Source organism: Zonotrichia albicollis, chromosome Z, assembly GCF_047830755.1.
Source record: "Zonotrichia albicollis isolate bZonAlb1 chromosome Z, bZonAlb1.hap1, whole genome shotgun sequence".
Taxonomy (NCBI): Eukaryota; Metazoa; Chordata; class Aves; order Passeriformes; family Passerellidae; genus Zonotrichia; species Zonotrichia albicollis.
The window spans coordinates 7,636,856-7,659,129 of NC_133860.1; the positions used below are offsets into that span (position 1 = coordinate 7,636,856).

General features: G+C 42.2%; 1 protein-coding gene across 8 annotated transcripts in view; it reads left to right on the forward strand.

Moving 5' to 3' along the window:
- DYM (dymeclin) overlaps positions 1 to 22,274 on the forward strand; it is a 212,298-nt gene that overhangs the window by 99,761 nt on the left and 90,263 nt on the right. For 4 of the 8 annotated variants that reach the window (XM_074532155.1, XM_074532156.1, XM_074532157.1 and 1 more), the window contains one exon: positions 19,384 to 19,548. The exons of the other annotated variants lie outside the window; for them this stretch is intronic. In XM_074532155.1, coding sequence (XP_074388256.1) covers positions 19,384 to 19,548 — 165 coding nt within the window. The remainder of the gene's footprint in view (positions 1 to 19,383; positions 19,549 to 22,274) is intronic. 8 annotated transcript variants of the gene reach the window in all.

The following is a 22,274-nucleotide window of genomic DNA, read 5'->3' on the forward strand; positions in this document are numbered from 1 at the left end:
GGGAAAAATGACCACCAAGGCTGGAATTTAATTTGTCGCTGTGATCATGATTGCTTGTAAATCAAAAGACACGACTTTAAAAATGTATTAAAATCTGTTGTAAAGTGTCCTGTGGGAGTAGGACATGAGCAGGCTGGAAGGAAGAGCCAGTTCCAGGAGCAGCCTGTCTCCTGTTAGACTTTACTGCATTTTCTTCTCAGAAACTTTACAGCCTTGGGCTCCTTGGCAGGTTTAATCACAATGGAGGGAGTATTTTGAGCTGATTTCCTCTCAAAATATACTAGATTTGCTATGAAGTTTCAGTTACCAAGAAAAGCAGTACAAATACATGTACTTCTTAAGGGGCTGGTATTTAAATCATATATGGTTCTTCCTTTTTCTGCCTTAAGTGTGTTATCCACAATTACTAAATTTTGGCAGCAGTGATGGACCCAGCTTTGTTTCATGATGACAAAGCAAAATATATATATGTTTATGCTCCTATTCTGCTTCACCGTCAGAGTACAAGCATCTTAATCAGAAAGCGTTTTCTGTGAAGGAAAAACAAAATAGTATTTATATTACATGAAGTATTTCAGGGTATAGGTTTCTAAATTAAGTAGCTCTGAAACACTTAAAATCTGCTTAGCAATACAACTGAATAGACAGTAATAATTTAAACCTCACCAGATGCTCTAATGACTCCTTCCTTAATGTGAGAATTAATTCCATTTCCACACAGACTTTTTCCTAATCCTATTCTGAGCAGAGACAGCCAGTTGTTTTAAATTCTGAAGACTATTTTCTGTGAAAGAATGAGCTGGGAATATTCATGTTGTGCACTTAAGAGCTCAGTAAAATACAACTTCACAATGTTGGGTAATTTGTATCACGTTTCAGCAAAGCATGAAAATTGTCTGATTTGTATAAATCTATCACAAGCAGCTGCTGGAAGTTAAAAATGGAAGTAATAGATGTTTCCTAGTAAGATCCAGGGTTCTCTTAGTGTTGGATGTCCTCTGTTGTAGATTGCCCTGACTTTGAAATCCTTGCCTTCTCTGATCCCTGTGTGGGCCATTCACTGAGGAGTTGGACTCTTAAGATCCTTGTGGGTCCCTTCTAGCTCCAAATATTCTGAGATTCTCTATGCACTGCTACCATGGGTTTGTATTTAATTACTCAGAGCTTTGTTATCAGCAGATTGCTGAGGGTGGTACTGCACTGCACTGAGGAGTGCTGCTGTTTGTAGTATCTTAAAGTTGTATTTAAATGTACCTGCACAGTAGAGCAAGTATTCAGTTTGTCACTCAGCACTGCAAGTCAGTTTGCATTGATTCCTTTAACCTATTTGGCAACAGCTTTCGTTCGTGATATCTGGCTTTTCTGCAGCTTGCCTGACTGCTGTAGTTTATGTAACACTTGGAGGGTCTTCTGCAGATCACCTGTGTTCTGGCATCTCCTCTCCATGTCATTCTAATAAAATTAGTGACAAGAAAAGGGCTGATCACTTCAGGCAAATGCTTTTCCTGCAGCTTCATGCTTTGGAATGTTTCTGTTTCCTAAGCAGGCGTATGCCACTAGAGGTTGCCATGCACCTCACTAATTAGACGAGGACTTTTAACATCAAATGATTTCATGGGGTTAGAAACACCATCCAGTTTTCCATTTGTTCTACATAACCACCACAGCTGCTCATGTGCAGGGCTACGTGAGACACTAAGAATTCTGTTGTTGCACTTGTGTTGATTTCTTTGGTAGTCACAGAGGTTTCAGTGAGATTCAGGGAATGACATGAGGAAAGAGGTTTGTGTAAATTCTCCTGATGCTGGTAGGAGTCAAATGGAATTAGAGAAGAATGTGTGCTTAAAAGGTGTACAGATCAGAGACGTGCGTAACTTGTGCATGCTGTGGGATGCAGTAGGTTGTGCTTGAGTGTCATCACAGCCCTGCTGTACCTGCTTGGAGAGCAGAGTTGGAAGCCTGTCTACCAGCTGCAAACATTCTTTATTTCTCTTTTAAAATAAGTTGTGAGGGATGTCCTTAAACATCAATGCTTGTAAAGTCTGACTGCATTGCTGTAGTTCCTCAAATCCGAGAGGAGGATGAAGCCCTGAATGCCCTTTTTACTCTTCAGTAAAAAAAAGTCTTCATCTTTTTGTAGCGTTGATTATGTTTCTTAAGCTACTGTGAAAATTGCTACCCTTGATGATACATATTGCTGTATTTGAGAAGTTTCAGCTCCCCAACCAAACCATTTATTTGCTTTATGGTTTTCTATGTTAGTAATTTAATTTCTTTGGTATGGTTTCCTCTTACAGAAGTCTGATGGGATTTTCCTGAACAAAAATGTTTATGACTGTTGTTTAGGAAAAAGAGTACAGGATGTTACTTTAAACAGTGCTTTGAAAGCCCTGTTTATGCTGAACTGAAAATTGTCTTTAAGCTGTAATGTGTGAGTTTCTAGAGGAACAATGAATTGCTACTGCAACTCATTTCATATGATCCCAGAATAGTTTCAGTGGGAATGGACCCTAAAGCCTATCTCATTCCACCTTCCATTCCATGGACAGGGACACCTTCCACTAGACTGGGTTGCTCAAAACCCTGTCCAATGTTTTCCTTAAAGTAACTGTAAATAAAATTTTTCCTCATACCTAATACAACCCTGCCCTCTGGCCCTGGGAGCCATTGCCTGGCTGCTGTCCCTGCCTGCCTTGTCCCCAGGGGCTGTGCAGCTCTCCTGGAGCCCCTGCAGGCCCTGGCAGGGGCTCTCAGGTGTCCCTGGAGCTTCTCTGGTGCAGCTGAGCAGCCCCAGCTGTGCCAGGCTGGCTCCAGAGCAGAGGGGCTCCAGCCCTGGCAGCAGCTCCGTGGCCTCCTCTGCACTGGCTGCAGCAGCTCCAGCTCCTTGTGCTGTTGGAGCCAGGGCTGGGGCAGCTCTGCAGGTGGGCTCTCACCTGAGCCCTGGGGCACAGGGGCAGGATCCCCCTGCCCTGCTGCCCACGCTGGGGATCAGCCCAGGGCAGGGGGTTCAGGCTGGGGCAGGCCCAGCTCTCACCCACAGCACCCCCAGCTCCTTCTCCCAGGGCTGCTCTTGATCCATTCTTTGCTCAGAAAAATTTGTATGAATCACTGTGTTTCAACAAAGAAGAAAAGTACTTAGAGAGCAGCAAGACCTGTGTGATCTGACCCATGTATTAGAGGCCACATTGAACTGAAACATCTGAAATTGTTAGTGTGAGTGTGATGAAATTAAAATTTGCCAATTGCTTAATATCATTTAGTAGTGCCAATAATGAGATGTAATTGCTGGCTCAAAATTCTCTAGGCTGCTCACATAGGAAGATAAACAAATTTGTCTCCCACACAACTTTAGACTCTGAGCTTTCTGGTTTTCCTGCCTTTTTTTCTTTGATGTCCACAGTGCTTTTGGGAAGCTCTTTAGCAGAGAGCTTCCTCTACGATTGGAGAATAGTAATGGGATAGTTGGAGCAGAGAACTACTGAGATGGAGTTCATAAAATCAAAGGTGCATCTTAAGGGGAAAAACTTGGAAGCATAATCCAGGTTGCTGCATTAACGCTTCAAATTTGTGTGCTTTCTAATTTAATTCTCATTTGGAAATGTGGGTATAGAACAGAAGTGTTTTTTTCTCATGCAGGAGTTGTGATTTTTAAATTATAAGATTTGAGCTAAGTTGGCATTTTAGACTTCAACTGAGATGTCTAAATTGAGCAAATAGAATTAGGTGAATAGAGTATGCTGTAATTTTGTTAAGCTCATAGTTCTGGCATCTTTCTTACAGCAGGGAAATGAATGGAGTTAAATTAGAGCAGTTTTTCAGATTAAAAACTTCCTAGAATTGTTCCAGATTTGGGAGTTGAAGTCCTTTGACACTAGGAAACCTTATTTTGAAAGGCTCTTTAATTCTGGGAATGTCAGCTTTCAGTAATCAAAAAGCAAGATAATGCTAGTAAGATGTTCAATGACTGATTTATAACCTATACATTTATTAACACACGACATGAAAGCTGATTCCACCCTCCTCCATTCCTTCTCCGTTGGTACTGTTGGAGCGTGGGGTTTGTGTTGCTTAGAACTGCAACACAAGAGATGGTTTGAAACGCACAGGTTTGTATCACCCCATGGACACCAGGAGCTTGGGCTTGGCTAGGCTGTGATGGTACTGTAGGAATGATCAGTAGGCAAGGGTTTTACAGCCTGGGTTCAGATCTTCATCTCTTAATTGGGCCATTAAATTAAATCTCAGTTTACTGATCTCTTAATCATACCAGGGAAGTGTTCACAATGGCAGCCCCGAGAGAAAAGAGGCTGCTCCTGCTCCCATGGCAGCAGACATTGAGAGACTTCACAGGTTAAATTATAACATAATAAACGATGAAGCTGCTTGGAATTAGTGCCCTGTGGCCAGAGCTTTTAAATACTGAACCCTCTGAACATCAGCTTTGTACTGCTCAATAGTGACCCCTCTGAGCATCAGCTTTCCCATTCCTTTTTTAATCAAAAGAATAGAAGAAAGGAAGGAATTGAGGGTAATGAACAGTTTCACTAAAGCAGTGAAATCTGCCTCTGCAAATAACGTGAGGGGAATAGTCAAAAATCCCTGGTTTCTGATAGTAAAACTCAAGTACCTCCAGTCTGAGCTGTTCAAGAATAAAAGATAACTTTTGTCCTCTTTTGAATCACATATAGGTTGTGCTAGAAAGAAATTATTTCAATGATAGTTTTTACAATAGTATGACTATTTTCTAAATTTTCTAGATGTGATTTTTAACCTAGGCTTATGTTAATTTCACTGTCAGTGCAGGAAGCCCCACAGCCCTACTCTCCAATTCCATGCTTTAGGGGAACCTGTTGATAAAAAAGGTGGCTTTTAGTAATTCCTATCCCTGATTATTTCCATGCAGACCTCATATCACTGAGGTGAACAGGCAAAGAGCATTTCTGTGGATATAGCTTCAGGTTTATCTGCAATTTAACCAGCTTGTTTAATTTTCTGTGTTTGCTTTAAAGCAGTAGCTGATGACCTGTTCATCCCAACAAACTTAGGTTGCCATTCTGTACTTGGACTGGTGAATTTGTTACTTTGGAAAATCTGTATTGATTTTTCTCTCCATCCTTCACCTGGGTGTTGTTTACCATGTGCTGTAATATACGGGTTCTGTCAATAAATTCTCTTCAGAATGGAAGGCTGCAGAACCGACTGATTGAGTTTGCCTCAGAAATAAGAATTAAAATCCTCAAAGACAATTTAGTGCTTCTTAACTTTGAAATAGTTTGTAACATTCTTCTCAGAAAGAAAGCATTTATTGTGTAGCCTGGACATAAAATGGCTTCTCTCTGCCAGAGGGCAGGGTTACATGGTATATTAGGAAGAAATTCCTGGCTGTGAGGGCAGAGGGTGCCCAGGGAGGCTGTGGTTCCTCCTGTGTCCCTGGAAGCATCCAAGGCCAGGCTGAATAAGGTTTTAAGCAACCTGGGATAGAGGAAGGCGTCCCTGCTCATCGTAGGGGGATGGAATGACATGATCTTGAAAATCTCTTACAACACATTCTGTGATTCTGTGGTAAAATTACACTCTGTTTATGAGAAACTGCTTTATAATGAGAATTTTTTTGACCCCTATGTAGTGCAGCAAAAGTGGTAATCCCATTTTTATTAAGCATTCCAAGGAGAGTGAAAACTAGCGTCTTCTCAGAAAAAGGGCCTTCATAATAAACTCATGCTCAGGCTGTGTTTGAAAGAGGACACTGTGGAAAGGGAACATCAGGCAACTTCAGGTCCCTGAACAACTTTAATTTGCTTTTCACCTGTGGGCTGCCAGTAGCCAAGGCTGTGTGTGCAGTAGGATACCTGGAGACAGTGTTGGAGTCACCTGGTGAAACCTTGGGCAGCTTTGCCTTCTCTTCCTTGAGCAATCCACAGGCATGGGCTCCCTACTCTGTGTGCAGTGTTTTTTATACCCCTCATTCTCTGCTCTGTCACTGTTTCTCCTCAAACCCACGGAGGGTCTTGAATCCCTGGGGTGCCTTTTATTGGGAGACAGAAGCGATTTATAAAGATCTCAATAGCGTTAAATAAAAGAAACATATGCTGGCCTTATTAGTAGCTTGTTGACCTAGATTAGCTGTGGGGAAGCTTATAAGCTGATCAGCCATTCCAAAATTAGGAGGTGTCATTGCAATTAGTGGGAAAAGCTGTGACAAAAGGGAAGACAACAATTGTTCTGACAAGGGAAAAGAGAATATTGGTAGCAAATGGGCTCTTGCTGGCATGACTTAGGGATGTAAATAGAATGAGTTACTTTTTAAGAGGAAAGAAGCATCCTTTGTTACTGAGAATTGGGTGTATTTGTGGTCAAATGTACCAAAATGCTGCTTTAGCTATGTCAACAGCAAGAGCAGTACCCCATGTGTGTGCTTGCCTGTTTTTGCCTGTGTGTAACATATGGAGGTGGGGTTTTAGGCTGATATCAGCTGTTTCCAACATGGAAATATCATTGAACTTGGTTTAAGCCTGGTTGAACCTGCTGGGGATTCTGAGTGGGCATCTGATGGGACAGTAATACCCTCGTCCCCCATCTGGCACAAGCAGTTGAGTGCCCCACATGCCGTTGGAAGTGTTTGCAGCCCGGGATCCCCGGCTCACGGGTCATGGAGGCTCCCCAGATGGACAGATGGGATCAGTGTGGGCCCTGGAGGGGCACTGGGGGAGCAGCTGCCTCTCTCTGTGTCGGGGTTTTCTCACATGGACCAGAGCAGTTAAACTATCTTACCTTCTGCTCTGCACTTAATGGTCACAGGACTCCTTTGAAATGACAGTTTGATTGCTGATTTGGCTTTAAAAGATAATTAGTATCAAAATGTGCACTACTCTGAAAGCTCAACCTTGTACAAGGTAGTTTGCTCTTTAATGGACCACTTTTTGTATCTCTGCTGACTTATAGGCACAACCAACAGGATAATTCTGTCATTTAGGGGGGGCAAGGCACTACTACAACTCATTTTTCTTCCACCATCCCAGAAAGTCGTGTGATATTTCAGAGTCTTACAGACTGCATGTCACTGCCTGGCAGGATGTATGATTCAAATCAGCATAGAACTGAGGTGTGTTGAAGCCTTTCAGGGCACCCAGAGCATCCCTTGTGTCACACAGAGCTGGAGTTAGGAGGGAGAAAGCCCCATTGTGACATCTTTAATTATTATGAATGACCCTTTCATTGTTACTGTGCCACATAAGCTCTTTGGAAACAGTATAACTTGATAGAGTGTTCAAATTGGGGAATTAAACTTTTCTGTTTTGGTGTAACCTTTGAAACTGTTGATCTTGTGAATCTCTTCTGATAGAGAAGAAGAAATATCTGAGGAAACCATGGAGAAATAACTATTTTTCTAATAGACTTCCAGTGTTGTTTTCCAGATTAATTTACAGAATAGACTGGGGTTGTTCTGAGTTGTGTCGCTTAAGTTTTCTGCATGTTTAATGCTACAGGAAGCAAAAATGAGAAATCAAGTAGGATTATTCCACTCCTGCTAATGCAATTTTGATTTCTTTTAGCTGGAAAAAAATTTTAAGGCCACTGAAGTATTTGCTGGGTTGTGTCCCATTGTATTATTTGGGATTTGGATGTCTAATAGGGGGTCATAGAATGGTTGAATCAGAAGGGACCTGAGAGATATCAAGATGTGATCTTTATAGATTTTGTGTTATTAAAAAAAAACTGTTTTAAACCAATAAGTTGTTCCACATAAGATTTTTCTGAGATTTAAAAAACCAAGGGAATTCTTTTAGAAACTATTATTTGCCATTCTAGTAGAATCCTAGAAACTGCAGTCTTGTCTTCTCAGTTTGTTTTGAATGGAACATATTTATGGGACATGTTCTTTAAGAGAAATAGAGGTGACTCAAGATAATGACTTGCTTGAACCTGTAATTTATCCTCAGTTGCAGGGTATTTGGCTCATTAGTGCTTTATTCTGATACAACATGTACTCTTTCCTGTTTAGAAATTTTCCCTTTAGAAAAAACTGTGCACTGTGATCTGAAGAAATGAATAATGAACTTTTAAGGATTTATCTGACAAACTAAAATGGTTGTAAGTAAACATTAGTATGGAACAAAAATGTAGCCAAAAATACAGCATTAATTATTTTTTTTTTCCTTGTCAGGCTGCTGCTTATTTCACATTTTAACTGATGTCATTATATACGTCTAGTATTTTTCCAGCTCTGCACTGCAGTGAACTGATGTCCCTCTCCACTTGTGTGAAGTCAGGAGAGGTACGAGTGGCTGCAGGAGGGAAGCAGGGCTGTGTAATACCCATCTGACCTCTGTCAGTGCCCTCCAAATGCCTCCCTCCTTTCCACCACACATGGAAATTTTCAGTTCTTTCAGATCCCACACTTCGGTGGGGATTTTCAAATAGGCTTTCTAATGGATTTTGGGAATAGAAAATAACAATTTATGAAATTTCTGAGTCTCTGAAGTACTCAAATGGAGGTATTTCCTACCACCGTGTATTTTCACTGGCATTTTTGTGGCTCTCAAAGACAATATTGCACATTGAATCATCTGACATTTGTAAATGGAGGGTGAAACTATAGGTACAGGCAAAAGAATCGGGATTTAACAACTTTAATGTGCATCAGGTCTTTATAACCATTGAATGACTCAGCCTATTTAATGGTAATGGCCTTCAGCAAGTTTAGGAAATAACAGGCTTTTAGGTAAAGTAAGTGCACTTAGTTTTGTAATGAATAAACAAATTTACTATGAAGTTTTGTAGAGGCACGCTCCTGTGACTCAGTTGTGTGCTGAGGTCTGTCTGCAAGTACCCCAGTTACCAGGGGCTCAGATGGATGGATGGATGGATGATGGATGGATGGATGGATGGATGGATGATGGGTGGATGGATGGATGGATGGATGGATGGATGGATGGATGGATGGATGATGGATGGATGGATGGATGGATGGATGGATGGATGGATGGATGGAGGGATGGATGGATGATGGATGGATGGATGGATGGATGATGGGTGGATGGATGGATGGATGGATGGATGGATGGATGGATGGAGGGATGGATGGATGGATGGATGGATGGATGATGGATGGATGGATGGATGGATGGATGGATGGATGGATGGATGGAGGGATGGATGGATGGATGGATGGATGGATGGATGGATGGATGGATGGATGATGGATGGATGGATGGAGGGATGGATGAGGAATGGATGGATGGATGGATGATGGATGGATGGATGGATGGATGGATGGATGGATGGATGGATGATGGATGGATGGATGGATGGATGATGGATGGATGGATGATGGATGGATGGATGGAGGGATGGATGGATGGATGGATGGATGGATGGATGATAGATAGATGGATGGATGGATGGATGGATGGATGGATGGATGAGGGATGGATGGAGGGATGGATGGATGGATGGATGGATGATAGATAGATGGATGGATGGATGGATGGATGGATGGATGGATGAGGGATGGATGGATGGATGGATGGATGAATGGAAGGATGGATGGATGGATGGATGGATGATGGATGGATGATGGATGGATGGATGGATGGATGGATGGATGGATGATGGATGGATGATGGATGGATGGATGGATGGATGGATGGATGGATGGATGGATGATGGATGGATGATGGATGGATGGATGGATGGATGGATGGATGGATGGATGGATGGATGATGGATGGATGGATGGATGGATGGATGATGGATGGATGATGGATGGATGGATGGATGGATGGATGATGGATGGATGGATGATGGATGGATGGATGAGGGATGGATGGATGGATGGATGGATGGATGGATGGATGGATGGATGATGGATGGATGGATGGATGATGGATGGATGGATGATGGATGGATGATGGATGGATGATGGATGGATGATGGATGGATGGATGGATGGATGGATGATGGATGGATGGATGGATGATGGATGGATGGATGGATGGATGGATGATGGATGGATGGATGGATGGATGGATGGATGGATGGATGGATGATGGATGGATGGATGGATGATGGATGGATGGATGGATGGATGGATGAATGGATGGATGGATGGAGGGATGTTGGGTGGGTGGGGCAGAGGGGCTCAGACACCGCTGCCCTCGCGTGCCTTGCCCTCTGTTGCCGCTGTCCCCCGATTCAGGATTTTCCAGGTTCAGGCAGACGGAGATGCAAATGCCTGTGTTAATGAGGGTGTCGTAGCATCTCTGTAATCCCATACAGAGCCTGTGAATTATCACAAGTGTCTAGCCAAAGGATAAAAGCACAGGAGGTTTCCAAAACAACATTCCCATAGAAGCATCTCTTAAGCTGCTGGCGATATGTGCCTTCCAAGTAACCAGTGCATCTGGGTGATTAAAGCCTTCGCCTTTGTCTGAAACATCAGAACTGAATAGACACTTCCTCTGAGCTCTTTTAGATCTTTTTTGCTTATGGGTCATCAGTTATTTCTGTCTGCTTTTAATATATAAATCCTTTTGTTCTTTCTGATAGAACTTCATCTCTACAGAAGTAATTTGGCGTTTTCTGTAGAAGAATCTCATATATTTCTCATTTTGTTTTCAGTCTATCAGACATCTCCAGAACTTGTTTGGCTTTCATTTCCTTGCCCTCCTTCACTATAAATACTTTCATGCATGAAAATAATACTCCTCTCATAAGCCTGTCATGTACATTTGGCCAGTACTGTGACAGAGTGCTGCTTCAGGGCATGGGAACTTACATCTGTGACACATTATCACAAATAATCGCTTCTTAAGCATTTAAATAATTTTCATCCTTTTCTGTGTTGTTATGGCACCTTTAACCCCATGGTGACCCCTCGCCACCAAACTGCTGTTTTGCAGTAATGTAATTTAAAATCCTGTCATCACTTTATGATGTAAGATATAAATTTAGGGGTACTTGCATCTGAAAAGAAGGCCTGCAGGAATGAAGTATTTTTAGAAATCTATGAGAATGTTACTTGGAAGAGGACATTCGTTGGGGATCAGGAAAGAAGGAAAGTGTCAGCAGTGGAAAAGGATCAAGTCAGGCTTACTTTAGAACTGACACATCCATGTCCACAGGATCTGGTAAAACACATCCAAGAGTGCCATGTGTGTTGACTTGTGGCAATACGAGGGATCACATCTGGAAAACTGCATCCAGGTTTTGGGCCCCTAGACATAGCAGAGGAGCTGCCAGACTGGAGGGAGTCCCATGGAGGGCTGCAGGATGGCTGGGAGCTGGTGTGGAAAGGTAGGCTGAGGACACTGGGCTTGTTTAGCCTGGAGGAGAGAAGGCTTTGGGGCAAGGCTGCAGTAGGGCGGTCACAGAAAGGGTGAGCAGCATTCCCATGTGTATGAGAAGGCTGCTGGGGAGTTGGAGCCAGGCTCTTCATACAGAAGGGTGTGGCAGGAAGATGAGAGAAGATGGTCAGGGGGTTCCAGGCTGAGGGAAAAATGCAATTTCTCATGGTCATGGCAGAATTGGCACAGCAGCACAGGGATGTTGTAGAACCTCTCCCCGAGAGGCTTCTGATAGACCTCTGTTCAGGTGTGGATACAGTTTTAACCCTGCTCTGAGCAGAAGGCTGGGCTAGAGACCCCCTAAGGTCTTTTTCATCTTAATTGTGACTCTAATGTAAGAATAATAATTCAAAAAATACTTAAACTGTATGAAAAATGAGGAATTTCTTAAGCAGTTTAACTGTGCTAACACCACAGAGGCAGAAACTTGCCCCAAAGTAGCGCAGAACATCTTTCCATGAACCTGGGCATGTTGGTCTTTCAAAATGTTCTTGGTACTGAAATACAAATAGACAATTAGATTTTTGCTGTGGTTCATCAGTACCATAGTTCATCATGTCATCAGTGGCAGTGTACTAAATACAAATGAAAAGTTCAATCCAAAATTCTATTTTTGCATGATGTACATGATGTATTTTACTGTTGCAAGAATCACAGAATCCTAGACTGGCCCATGGTAGGAAGGGATTGTAAAAATCATCTCATTCCAACCCTCCTGCCATGGGCAGAGGCACCTTCCACTGGACCACATTGTCCAATCTGGCCTTGATACAGGCAAAGAGATTATTTGCCTTTCAGCTCTTTGTGCCTTATGAAATAACATTAATTTGTGACATATCAGGCAGAATAGAAATCAGTTCTCATTGAGTGGATGATCTAATAAGTTGTTGTTACCCTGTATTTGGTGTTTGAGTACAGAATGTATTTCGCTTGGGTTTGTCTTTGGGAACAGAGGAGTAGTGACTAATAGGACTTCCTAGAACTCAAATTATCAAACATGAACAGTAATGCATGTCGTGACGTTCTGCCCACGTGTACAGAGGTAGTTCAGTGTGTTGATTAACATGTGCTAGTTTAATTAGCTTATACTTTCATTTATTTTTCTTTTAAAGACTTTCATATTGGCTTTCCTGTAGAGTCGTGTTGTAACATAACTGCCTTTTGAAAATACAGTGATTAAGTCTTCAAGCTCAGGGAAAGATGTTATTTGCTGTGCATTTTTTAAATTCTGCTGCAGAAACAATATGACCTAAATATTTAATCAGGCTTAGTAGAATTGGCTTTTTTTATTGCTGCAGATTAATCTAGTTTCTCTGAGCTAATACACATGGCATGTATGTCTTCAAGACCTTTCTTTTTCTCAATAACATTAAAGATTTATAGCTCTCATAAAATCAGGCATGTGCCAAGAAGAAGATTATGAATTACGATTACTTAAACTGGGAATTTTTCTTTTGAATCCTGTATATGCTGTTTCAGCCTAGGTTGTGTTTGTAGAGGGGTTAGTGAACACTGGTTTTATACCACTTTTCTATACCCCGGCCAGCTTGCTTCCTTTCTGTGTCATTAGGATGTTGGCCTGGTGCTGTTTACATTTTTGCCTATTTTAAAATAATAGTTGTTTTCACTAGAGAAAATATCATCTTTCTAGTTTAAACAAATAAGTGGCTTTGCATGTTTTGCTTAGTGCTGTTGTCTTGTTCAAGTCTTACATTTTGGATGAAAAAATGAATGTAAATGTGTAATGAATTTCCACAGTTCTTGTTTTCAAACTCTTATTTTTGCTAGGGGTTTAGTCTGTGGCTGTAGCCTTGTGTTCACTTCTTGAATTAATGTGGAGTTTGAGTTAAATATTGGAAGTGATATGATCACCTAAACCAAAATAATTTCAGTGGCCAATTAGATGTTTAAATGTTTAATTTTTCAGAGAAGCTTTGGAAGAATCTTCAGCAAAGTCTTACTTATTTTTTGGTTTTGACTATCTGCTGGTTTCACACAAGTTGCTTGGAGGGCTTCCACATGATCAGGGGGATAACTAAAGCTGCAGGAAGCTGTCACATCCTTTGTGCCATGGCATTCCCAGAGGGAAAACCGCATCCTGGCGTGCATCACACACAGCAAAAATAGTTGGTCAGGGGAGGGGATTGTCCCACTTGGCTCAGCGTTGTTGCAGTGTCATTTTGGGCACTGCATGCAGTTCTGGACATACCATCTTATTGAAGTCGGAGGGAGACGACCCACCTTGCGTTGGTCAGCCATCGTCTCCACTTTATTCATCAATCAGGCACCTTTTATAACAGTGTTAATTCACTTCATGCATATTGCAAAATCTGAGCTCACAATAGGCCAGAGATTACGCACCAACTCCTCCTTATGTTTCCAATACCAAGATTTGGGTTCTCAAAATTATTCTTGCTTTCCCAAAACAGCCAAAGATAGAACATCCACTTGTTATGAGAAAGCTGCCTGAGAACTCTGATGTGCAAGGCTCTCAAGGCCTTCATGTTTGTCACCTTTACTTGTAATTAAAAATAACCTGAGAACCTCTGCTGTTCACAGAAACAGGCTGTGAGAACCTGCTCCTCACAGCTGCCTTCTAGGCCATCCCTGAAAAAATCTCCAACACCATCTGAGAAGGATGTGAAGGTCCTGGGATGCTCCCAGAGAAGGGCTACAAAGCTGGCGAAAGGGCTGGAAGGAATGTCCTGTGAGGAGCAGCTGAAGGGTCTGGGCTGGCCTGATTTGGAGAGAAGGAGGCTGAGGCACAACCTCATTGCTCCCTGCAGCAGCTTCCTGAGGAAGGGAGTCACCTTTTCTCCCTGGAATCTAGTGATAGCGTGGGTGGGAATGGTTCAAAATTGTCCAGAGGAGGTTCAGACTGGACATTAGGAAGCATTTTTTTACGGAGAGGTTGGTGAAACCCTGGAACAGCCTTCTTAGAGAGATGGTCCATCATGGAATCCCCAAATGGTTTGGATTGGAAGGCACCTTTAGTCTTATATCATTCCACCCCTGCCATGGGCAGGGACAGCTCCCACTGTCCCAGGCTGCTCCAAGCCCTGTCCAACCTGGCTGGGGCACTGCCAGGGATCCAGGGGCAGCCACAGCTGCTCTGGGCACCCTGGGCTAATGCTTTAGCATGGTTTAACTTGGTCATCCCTGAGCTGGTCAGGCAGTTGGACTAGAAAGCTGTAGGTCCCTTCCTACTGAAAATATTCTCTTCTATTCACATGGCAACCTCCACCTTCCCTCTGGGTCCCCACATCAAACTCCCATATGTTTTAGAGTGTGTCTTTGATGCTCTTGCTTAACTCCTGTCATCAGAATACCTTTAGTGACTGGGGTAAGAAAACTAAATAAAACTTTTCTTTGCGTTCATCAAATCCGCACTTAATTGCAAATAAATGTAGATATGCTGGGTTAATTTTTGTGTGTGTGTAGAAATTGCATGTTTCCCCTGCATGTGCCTGGGTTTCAAGCAGTGACCAGTGAGTACAATAGAGAGTCTCAGCCTTCATTTTAACTTCTTCTGGTTCAGACAAATAAAAACTCTCAGGCAGAGGACCAGAGCTTCAGGATTACAGAAGATTGGGGTAAATGGGTGAGAGTATTCTCACAGCAGTCAGATGAAGGCATTCACTTCTTGATGAGAGCAGGCTGCCCTTGCAGGGTGGCAGAGGAAAGGACAGCACGAAGTTGGGGAGACTTAAAAGCAGGATCAATTATCCCTTTGAGCAAATTAACATTTTTTTCCTTTTTCTAGGAGGTTGATATGGCTGACTGATGTGGTTTATTTGAGGTTTTTTCCTTTTGTTTTTTTTTTCTTTTCTCTTTTCTTTTTTTCTTTTGTCAGCCAATACTGCAGCTTCCTCCCTGCCCTCTCTATACCAGCTGCTGGGCAAGATTAGACAGTGCCATGATCAGAGAAGGAATCACTGAGGGATGCCAGAAACATGAGAGGAAAAAATTCTCAGGTAGCAGGTAGTTTACAGGCTTCATCACAGATGTCAGGTTCTCTGTGCCGTCTCTTACAGTATCAAATTACTTTAGGTATGTTTTTATTCCAAAATTCACATTATTAATGATTAGCAAGTGAGCATTTTTATGTTGGTTTTGGTGTTTTGTTCGATTTTTGTGTGTTTCAATTCTCCATCCTCAATGTGTAGTAGAGAAAATGAAAAACAAACAAGAAACCTATAAAAATACCTATGAGATTAAATCCTTGGAGCCTTCTAAATGCTGCTTTCTGACTTTATAAGGACTGAATTTGGTGCTTTGCCATGATGCCTGTCAGTTTTGAGCATCTTCTGTTATCTTAAAGATATTGTTGGGTTTTCATGTTTATGTTTCCATCCAGCTGATATTCTGTAATCACAGCGAGTCCCAACCGATGCAGTGTGAGAGATGGGGAACTACCAGGCAGAAAGGATCCTGGCACTTTAGTCTCCAAAATACTGATGCTGACCTCTGTTGCTTTAGATCTGAAAGTTTTGGGCTTTGTGGCTTTCATGGCCATTAAAGACAAAGAACTTCAATAACTTGAAGTTTTGCTGGAGCATATGGAATTTTGTTCATAATTTATACTTCTGTTGAATGTCACTGTGTATTTTGTGTACTGAGAAGGCAGGAGAGGAGTTTTATTATTTTCATTACCATAAATAGAGTGATAGTTTACTGTTATGTATGAATAGTTAACTTTTTTTGATTGGGATAACTCAAGTCCACCCAGATTTCCCTGACAGAGTTTTGTAACAAAGCATTCTACCTTTAAGCTTTTAGAAATCAATACTGTCATGTTGTCGTATCAGAATTCAAAATGTTGATCAGATGGATTTCTGTATGAGGAGATTGGAGTCTTTTGAAGTGGGATTTTTAGTACAGTGTAAGCTACAGTTTTGTTTTCTGGGTAAACAGGATACCTGAATAACACACATGCACACACACGCACACCTGAAATCAAATATGATTGTCTTTATTGTTTGCACTAGTTTTTTTCAAATATTTAGGTACTGTATTGTAGTTGAAGTTTGATCACCTTTTGCTATAAAGTAAAAGAAATTTGCCCCATAAAACATGCAGAAAATAAAAATTTCAATGAAAGTAGATGTAGCTGGATACCTCATTTCTGGTGGATCAAGTAAGCTTATTTCAAAGTCACAAGCAGTCAGTGAAAATTGATGTCAATGTCTCTTAATGTACATAGTCTTAAAGGAATTCTGCTCTTAAGCCTTGATTTTATTCTGATTTACTTCAGAGGATTTAATAACAGAAATGCTTAGTCTTCAATTTGATGTAAGCTCTGCTGGTCAAAGTGGCTGTGAAAGTCACAGAGTTATGGGGGTTGCATTGCTCTTGATGTGAGTTTAATGTCAAACTTGTCAGTAGACTAGTCCAGCTTTGAAAATAGGAATGCCTATGGAGGGCAGTGCTGCTGACACTGTGTCACCCTGGGTGTGTCTCCAGAACCTCTGGGTGATGTTTTGGCAAAACTTCTCCTCCTCCACCACGTGCTGTCACCTCACCCCATTGGTCAGTTAAGCCGGAATATGGTGATGGTGATTATGGGATCAAGTCCTGTTCTTCCCATCTATGGAGAATGTTGGCAGGGGTCAAAGACAGTTGCTATTACTTTCTCTGTGGACCCAGCCTGGCACAGCTGGGGCCGCTCAGCTGAACCAGAGAAGCTCCAGGGACACCTGAGAGCCCCTGCCAGGGCCTGCAGGGGCTCCAGGAGAGCTGCACAGCCCCTGGGGACAAGGCAGGCAGGGACAGCAGCCAGGCAATGGCTCCCAGGGCCAGAGGGCAGGGACAGATTTTGGCCCATTGGGAATGAGGAATTGCTGGCTGGGAGGGTGGGCAGGCCCTGGCCCAGGGTGCCCAGAGCAGCTGTGACTGCCCCTGGATCCCTGGCAGTGTCCCAGGCCAGGCTGGATGGGGCTGGGAGCAGCCTGGGACAGTGGGAGCTGTCCCTGCCCATGGCAGGGGTGGGACTTTAAGGTGGATGAGCAGGTGGAAGAGCTTTAAGGTCCCTTCCGACCGAAACCATCGTAGGATTTTACAAGGGAAGATCCGTTCAATTTCTTGATCAATCTAACAAGATTGAATAGCTGGAAGGAGTTTTCTAGTAAGAGGCCTGGTTAAATATAGTAAATGGTAACAGTGGACTTAGAACCATTTAGATCTTCAAAGCATCATCATTCTAAATTATGCTCTTTATTTTGCTTTTGGAAAAAAATATGTGGCCTCTCCAGGTAGCTGGAAGAGCAGGCTTGTGGGTTGAGGGTTTTCTTTAGTATGGGACCGTGTAAATCCTTTATCTTGTCCATCCCTGGCCTATGGAGTGAATAGAATAGCCTGCCTCGCTCACAGTGTGCTGTGGTCAGGAAAGCAGAAAAGGCAGGAAGGCTTAGGAAATGGCATCCTTGAGCTTCTTCATCTCCTTACAATTATCATGTCTGCAGATGAAGTGCCAAAAGGGATATTGTGTTCCTTAACTTCCAGAGCAAACATAGGACTGGTGTAATCCAGTAGTGAGTGTTGTTTAAAACAAAGCAGAGGAAGGTTGAGGGAGAGGTTGGTTTTGGTGCAGTCTTGGACTGAGAGTCCCACTGATTGCACTGATTAGCTGTTGGTGGCACTCTTTTTTGTCCTGTTTTTTTCCCTGAGGTACACAAATGTCTCAGGAAAGATTGTTTCAGGCACATGTGACTATGTCACATAGGGATCTAGAGAGACACTGGCTTGTGAAATGCAGATAGTTGGGTGTATAACCCCTGGGCCAATTTTCCACCTATGATGCCATGAAACAATGGGGTTTTTTGATTTGGATGGAGCCTAGAGTTCAGGTGTTGTTGGTTCTTGCCAAAGTTAGCAGAAGAGACTTGGTTTCATAAATCTCCATGGGAAACTTTCCCAGTTTAGCACTCCATGGCCTGGAGAGAGCCGTGTCCCCTGGCTGCAGATGAGGACAGCAGAGCCTGGTTGCACCATCATGAGCTGACCTTTTTGTCTCTCAGTATATAGGGCCAGTTGAAGCACTTTCTGGACAACTTAGAGTCACAGGATCATTAAGGTTGGAAGAGATTTGCAGGATTACCAAGTTCAGCTGTAAGATCACTGAGACACATCATCACACCACATCATCGTACTTGGCACACTCTGGGCTGTGCACTATTATGCTGTGAAGTATTTTCTGTACAAACCCTATAATAAAAGGTAGTTGAGGTTATATTTTCTATGTGCCTCAGAGTTTTCCAGTGATGCAGTTTGTTGCAGGTGAGCGACGGTAATGAATTTATTTTCCTTTCCATTATGAGTGGGAGGATATCCTGTGCATAGGCAATATATCTCTTACTCAGGTGCATTCAGGGTTGCTTAATATCAATTTTAAATGTTTTATTGCTTGCTCTGTATTTACTTCGTAGAAGTGACTCTAGGTCTTAATGGAAAAGCTGGCCAGGTCTTAATTGAGTGACTCTGTTATGATTAAGCCATTGCATTTGAGCAACTAGAATTAAATACAGGAATGCTCTACCACTGAAATCCCAGACTACAAGAGCAATAATTCAGTATGATTTTTTCCCCTTTAAGTCAACAGTCAGTTTTCATGAAAGGCGGTTAAATTTTGTGAACATTCTTAGGTCTTTTTTAAAGGTAACCTTTGTAAATCAGGGACTAGTCTCCTGCATTTATTCAGAGAGATAAAACTTCTCTTAAGATGATGCCAGGAGCAAAAAACAGGGGGAGGAGGGAGAGAAATGACACACACATCCAAAAGAAGCCCAAATTCTTGTGTCTAATGTGTGAGATTTGGCAAATTCCCCGTGCAGCAGTGACAGAACCAGCGTGTGGGCACAGGGGCAAACAGATCCCTCTGTTTCTTGAAACTGTTTGTTTTATGTCAAACCGCTCCATTGCTTTCTTGGCACCTTCCATTGACTCTTGGCACAAAAGCCAGGGATGTTGAACCATGACTTAGCTTTCTTAAAGGAAAACACCTCTTTTTTCTGTTTTGTCTCCCTCTACCCTTGTCTTTCAGTTATACCTGCCGCCACTTGCGGAGATATGTGTATGTCTTGGACAAACTGTATTTCCCCCACTCCCACTGCTCTACGCTGCAGCATTGCTTCTCGACCCTCAGTGACAATGGAGAGGAACTCTTGTCTTTAACTTGTTCTCACATTCTCAGATCCTATGCTTCCAGGTTATTAACCTCTCCTCTCCATTTACTGCATGCTGCATGCCCTGTGACTGATCTGTGCATGTTTTCAGTGAACTGATGAATAATTTTGATTTCTAAGGGGATAGTTTGTGTCTTTATGACATCCTTGATGTATATTCTAAAAAGTGTGTTAGAAATGGGAGTCTACTAATGGTTTGGTTTGTCTTTTTAAATTTAGAATACAAATTCTTTGGCCTTTTGAAGCTTTAAGTACTTTTTATGTTAAAGTATTTTAATCCATTTCCAAAGCCTTGACATAAGAACTTGAGCTGTGATTCACAAAACTTGCATTGCAGTTGTACAGTTTGTTTGGAATTGGTGCAGAGGTTACATGCAAGTGTCTAATACTTCTTGACACCCATTGTTTTTTTTTTGTAACGTTGTCTATATAATTTGCTTTTCAAGAGTAGAAACGATAGAGCTTTTGCCTCAAGTTCAGGAAGTTTTCGTGGAAGTTAATCACACGATTGTTTGTGCTGGAAAAGCCCTCTAAGATCGAGTCCAAGCATTGGCCAGCACTGCCAAGGCCACCAGTGACCCATGTCCCCAAGTGCCACATCCACACAGCTTTTAAATCACTCCAGAGACGGGGAATCCACCTCTGCCCTGGGCAGCTGCACCAGTGCCTGGCAGCCCTTGGGGTTAAGAAATTTTTCCCAATATCCGACCTAAACTTCCCGTGACAGAAGTTGAGTCCATTTCCTCTTCTATTGATTGTTACTTGGGGACAATTAAAGATGTCTCCTTTTTTTTATGTCTGATTCCTTTTAATTATACAGAATAAGAATTATGAGAATCCATCAGCCCCAAATCCTTCTTTGTGATAGGAAATTATAGATACTTAACATAAACCGTAAAAAGGGTGAATTTAAAAGTAAGTCCTACTTGCCATACCCAAAGGATTTCTCTTAGCTGTTTACTCCAAGTAAAAATTAAAGTTTTACTACTTCATTGTTGGTGCTGTGGATAATTAAATATATTAACCTAGTCCCTAGAAGCTTTGGGAAAACAAGGGAAAAATTGCGTGACAGAATTGATCAGAACATGGAAGGCATCCAGGGTGGAAATGCAGCTTCCCAGCTAAGACAGCATACAATAGCAAGGGACCACACAGTAAACATAAGTAAAACCAGCTTGATTGTCAAGGGAAGAAAATACAGCATGCAAGCTGAAATAGCTCTTTTTGTACAAAAGAAAAAAATTATAGTAGTACATAATGATGGAGGATTACTCTGAAGATCTCAACAGGACATGAAAATCTAGCTGTCCCAGGGGCATTCTCCAGATTAATTTGGAACAGGGACATGGTATTAAAGCAGTCAAAAGCCTGAGATTTCAAAGGCTTATTTAAAAATGAATACTAATAATAAGTGCAGTCTACACTACAATCTTCTTTCAGATGTAATGTTTTACATGTAGAAATGATAGCCTGAAAATGTAAAATAAATAGTGTAATTCTTCCAGCTTGCTTCCATGAAATTTTGGTAATTCTGTACAGCAACAGCACTACATATTGAGCTGACAAAATCACCCTTGTGAGACTGAGTGCTTCTCCGTGAATGTTGCATCTTTCAGGTGTTCTGTGGATGAAAATAAGCACTGATAACACTGTATGTGTTTTCATGTAAGAAGCTTGTGAAGTTTTTAGAGAAAAACATTCATCTAGTTTCTCCCCACTTACCACAACTGATGGGGATATTTTTTTGCTGGTATCACTTTCTGAAATGGGGCTTATGCATCAGTTGAGGTATACCAGAGTACATCAATTGGAGAGATTTTAAAATCTCAGATTTTCATTGCAGATTATCTTTTTCTGAGATAGGAGGAGAACAGAGGATTTGAAATAGAAATTGCTGCTGCAAAAATATAGAGGTAGCTATTTTTTATGGCTAATTCTCCATTGTTGTTTTGATATTGGATGATTAGAGAAGTACAGTCAGGAAATTTGCCTAAGTCTGTAAGTAGCATTGAATACAACAAAATAAGTGAGGTGTCAAAAGCTTTTTGTTTGAATCCATGCATCCATCCTCTGTTAAGTACTACAGTGTTTTATTGTGTGATCAGCCTGTTTAGAGAAGAGATGGAATTTACAAATTACTAAAGGCAGAAGATAATTAATTATGGTGATTCATAAATCACCATCCCACCATCCAGTATTCTTGGCAAAGAATATAAATTTTAGTCCAGAGCAGAAGGTCTCCAATGATGCTCTGATACCCACAGATAGTGTTGCCTGTCTTTGTACTTATCAAAAAAATTACAGTTTTCATTACTATTTTGGTAGATTTTATGTGCAAATATATTAACGTTTGCATTAAACATGTTCAAAAGCAGCATAGGCAGCAGGGCAGGGGGATCCTGCCCCTGTGCCCCTGGGCTCAGGTGAGAGCCCACCTGCAGAGCTGCCCCAGCCCTGGCTCCAGCAGCACAAGGAGCTGGAGCTGCTGCAGCCAGTGCAGAGGAGGCCACGGAGATGCTGCCAGGGCTGGAGCCCCTCTGCTCTGGAGCCAGCCTGGCACAGCTGGGGCTGCTCAGCTGCACCAGAGAAGCTCCAGGGACACCTGAGAGCCCCTGCCAGGGCCTGCAGGGGCTCCAGGAGAGCTGCACAGCCCCTGGGGACAAGGCAGGCAGGGACAGCAGCCAGGCAATGGCTCCCAGGGCCAGAGGGCAGGGACAGATTTTGGCCCATTGGGAATGAGGAATTGCTG